This window comes from Triticum aestivum, chromosome 7A (assembly GCF_018294505.1).
Source record: "Triticum aestivum cultivar Chinese Spring chromosome 7A, IWGSC CS RefSeq v2.1, whole genome shotgun sequence".
NCBI classification, from domain to species: Eukaryota; Viridiplantae; Streptophyta; class Magnoliopsida; order Poales; family Poaceae; genus Triticum; species Triticum aestivum.
This window is the reverse complement of record NC_057812.1, coordinates 141936343-141942606: the sequence shown is the minus strand read 5'-3', so window position 1 is coordinate 141942606 and position 6264 is coordinate 141936343. Positions and strand designations below refer to the sequence as shown.

Sequence of the window (6264 nt, the reverse complement as noted above, 5' to 3'; positions counted from 1 at the left end):
TCTGGTGTTTGTAGTATGCTGGAGGCCGTGGACAGCGCTGACCGTAGGGGTGGGCTGTGATGCGGTAGGCACGTGGCCGGGTGTACCGGATGCCCGTTTGGTATCTCGGGAACCCTGTTCACATCGTTTGGGGCTGTGAGCGAAACTCCGGCCGGATCTCCTCATGGATGGAACCCGAATAGGCGATAAACCTGGACTAGAGACTTGAGTGTTTAGGTAGGTCGTGGTCTACACCCACGTCGGCTTTCGCTTGAAGTCTGCCGAGCACATGTCGTGTGCAGACGCTAAGTGGTGGAAACATGTATGAAGAAGTACACCCCTGCAGGGTTAACATCATCTATTCGAATAGCCGTGTCCACGGAAAAGGACTTCTGGGTTGCTTATATCAGTTCATAGACAAGTGAAAGTGGATACTTTAAAATGCGCAAGATAAGCGTGAGTGCTATGGATGGCGTTCTCGTAGGGAGACGGGAGCGGATCCATAGTGGTGTATTGATATGGTGAATATGTGGACTCGTGTGCGCCACCTCAAAAGAGTCGCTTGCAGTCGTAGTTTAGGATAGCCACCGAGTCAAAGCTGGCTTGCTGCAGTTAAACCCCACCATCCTCTTTGTTGATAATGATGCATATGTAGTTAGTTCTGATGTAAGTCTTGCTGGGTACATTTGTACTCACGTTTGCCTATTTTATGTTTTGCAGAGAGATTTCGGTCTCGCTAGTAGTACCGCGTGGACTTCGACGTTTAGCTTGTTACCTCAGCTACGATCTTGTGCCCTCGGCAGGATCTAGTAGATAGTCAGACTTCTCAGCCTTTTTCAGTTATAGATGTCTGTACCCAGACATGATAGCTTCCGCTTGTGCTTTGACTTGTATGCTCTGATTGTTGGGTCATGAGACCCATGTTTGTAATATCTCGCTCCTCGGAGCCTATTGAATAAATTACCTGAGTCGTAGAGTCATGTTGTGATGCCATGTTGTGTTTGCACATATCGAGCATATTGTGTGTATGTTATTGAAATGCTTGGTATGTGTGGGATCTGACTATCTAGTTGTTTATCTTTAGTAGCCTCTCTTATCGGGAAATGTCTCCTAGTGTTTCCACCGAGCCATGGTAGCTTGCTACTACTCCGGAACACTTAGGCTGGCCGGCATGTGTCCTTCTTCGTTCCTGTGTCTGTCCCTTCGGGGAAATGTCACGCGATGAATACCGGAGTCCTGTTAGCCCGCTACAGCCCGGTTCACCGGAGTCCTGCTAGCCCAGTGCTACAGCCTGGATTCACTCGCTGATGACCGACACGTTCGATGCTGGGTCATGGATGCCTGTCCCTGTAAGTCTGTGCCACTTTGGGTTTACGACTAGCCATGTCAGCCCCGGGCTCCTTATCATATGGATGCTAGCGACACTGTCATATACGTGTGCCAAAAGGCGCAAACGGTCCCGGGCTAAGGTAAGGCGACACCCGTGGGAATACCGTGCGTGAGGCCACAAAGTGATATGAGGTGTTACATGCTAGATCGATGTGGCATTGAGTCGGGGTCCTGACACCAACCGAGATGGAGATGGGGGGTTGCGCCCCCTAAGGCCGCAATGGAGCACATGTAGTGTCGCCCCGCCTTTCGATTCGTATCCTTGAAAAAGGCCGGTATTGAATTTCAAATAGGCTCCTTCAGTAATCCGAGTAGGCAGGTAGGGTGTAAGTCTGTCACTGGTGAGTTTCCTCAACGGCGTCTGCTGGACCTCCTATGCTCTCATCAAATTCGACCTCTACGTCATGGTCGGTAATATCTCCATCTTCAAATTCCAACCAAATCTTATATAACTTGACCGCTAGAATGGCGGAGGTTCCGTAGCGCATCATGAGCACCGGGTAAAGGGGCGGTTAAGCAACTCAAGCGATCCACCCTACCTGACTTTGGATAAAGATAGAAGGTAGAAGATCGTGAAGGCGGCCTATCTACCACTCACACCTATTCTAGGCCTTTAAACCCCTGACCACCTAGACCTCTAGTAGCAAAGCAACTAAAAGACCCAATCACAAAAATAACCCTCTCTATCCCCCTCAATACCTTGGCACGAATACAGGGGGTACCTTGTCTGTCGGCCCCAGAAGGCAACAAACAAGTGGAAGCAACTGATGCTTTGGTCATTCTACTCCTTGATGCCAGTCTGTGCTTGCTATCATGCTGGCAAAAGCGGGGGTTTCGGCTGATTTTACCTACGATTGGATTTGAACCAATGACTCTCGTTGTACGAAAGCGATACTCTAACCGTTGAGTCGAGTAGGTCAAGCCGAGTCAAGTCAGAGAAAATCGAAAAAAAGAGAAAGTGTGCCTATCAAAAAGATACTCTGAAGACTTCGGGGTCGAGGTCTCATTAGCCGAGGAAGACCCATGCCAATCCACGTGGCATCTTTGACCGACGTCAGCGATAGAGACATATCAAATTGATCCGCGGGCATCGCGATAAGTCCTCTGTCCTACTACAGGTGTTGCGACAACCTTTACCAAGTCCGAACGATTGACATCTACCAGATCCGCTCCGCATCGGAGCAAAAGGACGATGGATCAGGGAGGAGCGTCGTCGCGGAACTGGGTAGTGTGGTGGGGAGGCATGGGGAGGAACTGCTTTGTTGGCTGGAGTCCAATCCGAAGATGGGGAGTGGTGTGGGTGGATGGTGAGCTTGGTTTGGGGAACGCCGCAAGGAAAGAGGCGACAGGGAAGTGATTAGAAGGAAAAATTAGTAGTTTCTGAACAATTTGCTTCCTTATTCTTTTTTTTTTTGTTGAAAAGAGGTGACATGATTAGATTATGTGACCTTGAGATTCTGCTAGGATCGACGGCTTTCGATAGGTCTGGTGCTTCATTTCTGATCAAACTGCTTGGTGGGAGTGTGTCCCATTCATTTAGCAAACAAGACAATTCTATGCAATAACTTTTCACCGCAAAAATTGACATCCTCATGACAATATAATTTACACCGTTCGATTTGTCACGTAAGAAAATTTGACGTTTGATTTGTATCTTTTCCTCGCCTACAACCGCCAGAAAACTGGCGCTCGCGGAATTACCGTTGCTCATAAAAATTGGAAAGATAACATTTGGCGTGACGATAGCCGCTATCTCTTCGCTCTCCCTGTCCGACTCTCGCCGCCGCCGCGCCCTCCCCCCGCTGTCGCCTCGGCCGCCGCCGCCAGCCATGCTTCTCCTCCAGAAACACGTCCTCCTCCTCTCTCTCCGTGCCCGCGCCACAAGTGCCCTACTCGCGTTCCGCCACCGATGCCTCTTCTCCAACACCCGATTCGCCGCCACCGCCGCCGCCGTGGCGGCGTCGGCTAGCCCTGCCCCGTTCGCCGTGGCGGACTACCTCGTCGCGTCTTGCCACCTCACCCCGGCGCAGGCCGTCAAGGCCTCCAAGGTCCTCTCCCGCCTCAAGTCCCCCTCCAAGCCCGAGGCCGTCCTCGCCTTCCTCTCCGACCTCGGCCTCTCCGACGCCGACGTCGCCGCCGTCGTCGTGTACGACCCTCTCCTCCTCTGCTCCGAGGTCGACAAGACCCTCGTCCCGCGCCTCACCGAGCTCCGGGACCTCGGGCTCTCCCCGTCCCAGATCGCCCGCCTCGTCCTGGTCGACCCCGCCCGCTTCCGCCGCCCCACCATCATCTCCAAGCTGCAGTACTACGTCCCCCTCTTCGGCTCCTTCGAGAACCTCCTCCAGGCGCTCAAGTACAACTCCTACCTCCTCAGCTCCGACCTGGAGAACGTTGTCAAGCCCAACGTCGCGCTCCTCCGGGAGTGCGGGCTAGGTGACTGTGATATTGCCAAGCTATGCATCCCTGTGCCGAGGTTGCTCACCAGCAAGCCAGAGCGCATCCAGGCCATGGTGGCGCGTGCCGAAGATGTCGGTGTGCCCCGTGGCTCTGCGATGTTCAGGCACGCGCTGTTGGCTGTCGCATTCCTCAGCGAGGAGAAGATTGCTGCTAAGGTGGAGTTCCTGAAGAAGACTTTCAGGTGGTCGGAAGCTGAGGTGGCCATTGCTGTTGCCAAGCTTCCTGTGGTGCTGAGGAACTCCCAGGAGAGGCTGTTGCGCATGTCGGAATTCTTGATGTCCGAGGTTGGGTTAGAGCCGGAGTACATTGCTCACAGGCCGGCAATGCTCACTTATAGCTTAGAGGCCCGGCTCAAACCTCGGTACTATGTTGTGAAGTTCCTTAAAGAAAATGGATTGCTAAAGCCTAACCGAAGCTTCTACACCGCAGCCCAGGTGAGTGAGAAGGTATTCGTGGACAAGTTCATACGTCCTCACAAGGAAGCTGCGCCTCGCCTTGCTGAAGACTATGCTGCTACTCTCAAAGGGGAAGTGCCCACTAGATTCAGATTGCAAGAACCAAGAACAGGCTTGAATAGTATTTAACTGTTTTTTTTTTCACAATGAAGTTTTCACTCTGGAGTCTGCACAGCAAGCTGGCAAGTCCTGTTTCTGTGTTGTTTACTAACACTCTAACTGGATGTTGGGTGTCCACTATAGTATGTCACTTGCAGTTTTGTAGTTGCTAATATTTTCTGAATTCGAATATGTTTTGGTCGTCATCCAGTAGAGAAGAAAGCATGGCACAGTCATGAATTGGTTCTTCATCATGTCATGCTAATACACAAGTTTCTGAACCTGGCTTGTTCAGTCTGTGTTTTGTACTAAGATCAGACAACTATCAGCGTCTTTTAGGTCTCAGTTGGGACGTTAGAATCTTCCTGTTCCTTTAGGAAATAAACTTATTATTGTTACTCTTGTGGAATTCTGCATTACAAACATGCTCTGTAATGTGTATCAACAGCTTCCATAATACAGTACTGTATATTACTTATTATTTCGATTGGCATACTCCACACGATTTTGTGCATCCCTATGATGATAGTGTTCCAGGCCTTGCTGATACTTACTCTTCTAGCTGTTGTTGAAAATGCCAACAGAGCTGTTCTGTGGAACAGCATAGGTAAAGAGGAAGTGCTGACACTTGTTGTAGAAAGTTGTAGTAAGAAAGAAGTGTTCTAAGGTTTGTCATATCCAGTGTTCATTCCTGCAATGTTTTACAGTTTTGCTATGAGTTATCAGTTACAGCATTACTAACTGATGAAGAACTATGCTTTACACGCCAACTTTCCATCTGTAGCTAGGTATGGATTGTTGAATAAAATTTCATAGTGGATTTACCTATTTGTTTCTTAGATTCTTCACAACCAGATGCATATGTATATATTTTTGTGTTATTTGCTTGAAATAATTTGCTTGGCTAATTTAGTTCCAGTACATTGTTCATTTCCATTATTCTGGAAGTTAGTTGAAACTAGCAAGTTTTTGGATAAATACATATCTGGATTAATTTGCTGCTATCTTTTTGGTCTAAATTTATTTTTGAGAAGTTTTCCTTTGCTGTGCACAAACGAAGCTGAAAATACGTGTGAGCCTCCGTTATAGAATGACAGTTCTGAAAATCAGAGATCTCATATATAGTTAGACAGACTATATGATTTTGGATAAGCTAGACAGAAAGCTTTAGTTAATTAATTTAATAGGGTTAGAACTGCCATGGGTTGTTTACTGGTTGGGGCATGAAGAAATAAAATGCTGGATGTTAGGCCTTGCATACAGCAAGCTACAGCTTGGATGTTTAGGCTACGTCTCTCTTATTTCAGACCCTACATGGTGAAACCTTATTCGTTCAGAAAACTGTATACATTCTGGTAGCAAAACTTCCGAGGAAAACTACTCCCTCTGTTTACTTTTGTAAGACGTTTTAGATAGACAGCTGTCTAAAACGTCTTACAAAAGAGAACAGAGGGAGTACATATTTTGATATTAATCCCACGAAGCCACAGATTTAGCCCAAATTATTGAACTGAGCTGTAAAATTGACACCTTGTTTCTGTCGTCCATCCTCGCATATTTTGACCTGTGACTGAGGCATGTGAAGCTCAACAGCGGATCTGGGATATGTCCTGTAGCTCAACACAAATATATCGGTCTAAAATATGTAAATTGGTAGATTAGATTCTTAAATCTCTTTTATCCTCAATATTTTTGCAGAATTAGAAGCAATTCTGCTGAAGTTAACCCTGCAAGTTTAAGCTTATATTCGTTTCAACCCTGAAAACAGTAGGAGCTCGAATTCCGGAGTGTTGGATTATTCAACTTGAACTGGTTCCCCGCTGAAACTTTGTTCGGATTGTATGATGTTCATGTACTCCCTCCATTCCGTTTTACTCGTCGTGAT

General features: G+C 47.9%; 1 protein-coding gene across 1 annotated transcript; it reads left to right on the top strand.

Annotated features, from left to right (window-relative positions):
- Nucleotides 1–3085: 3085 nt before the first annotated feature.
- LOC123152568 (uncharacterized) lies at nucleotides 3086–4628 on the top strand. The gene has a single exon (XM_044572086.1). It carries the CDS (start codon nucleotides 3198–3200, stop codon nucleotides 4407–4409), a length of 1212 nt encoding a protein of 403 aa, XP_044428021.1. The 5' UTR covers nucleotides 3086–3197; the 3' UTR covers nucleotides 4410–4628.
- Nucleotides 4629–6264: the final 1636 nt, after the last annotated feature.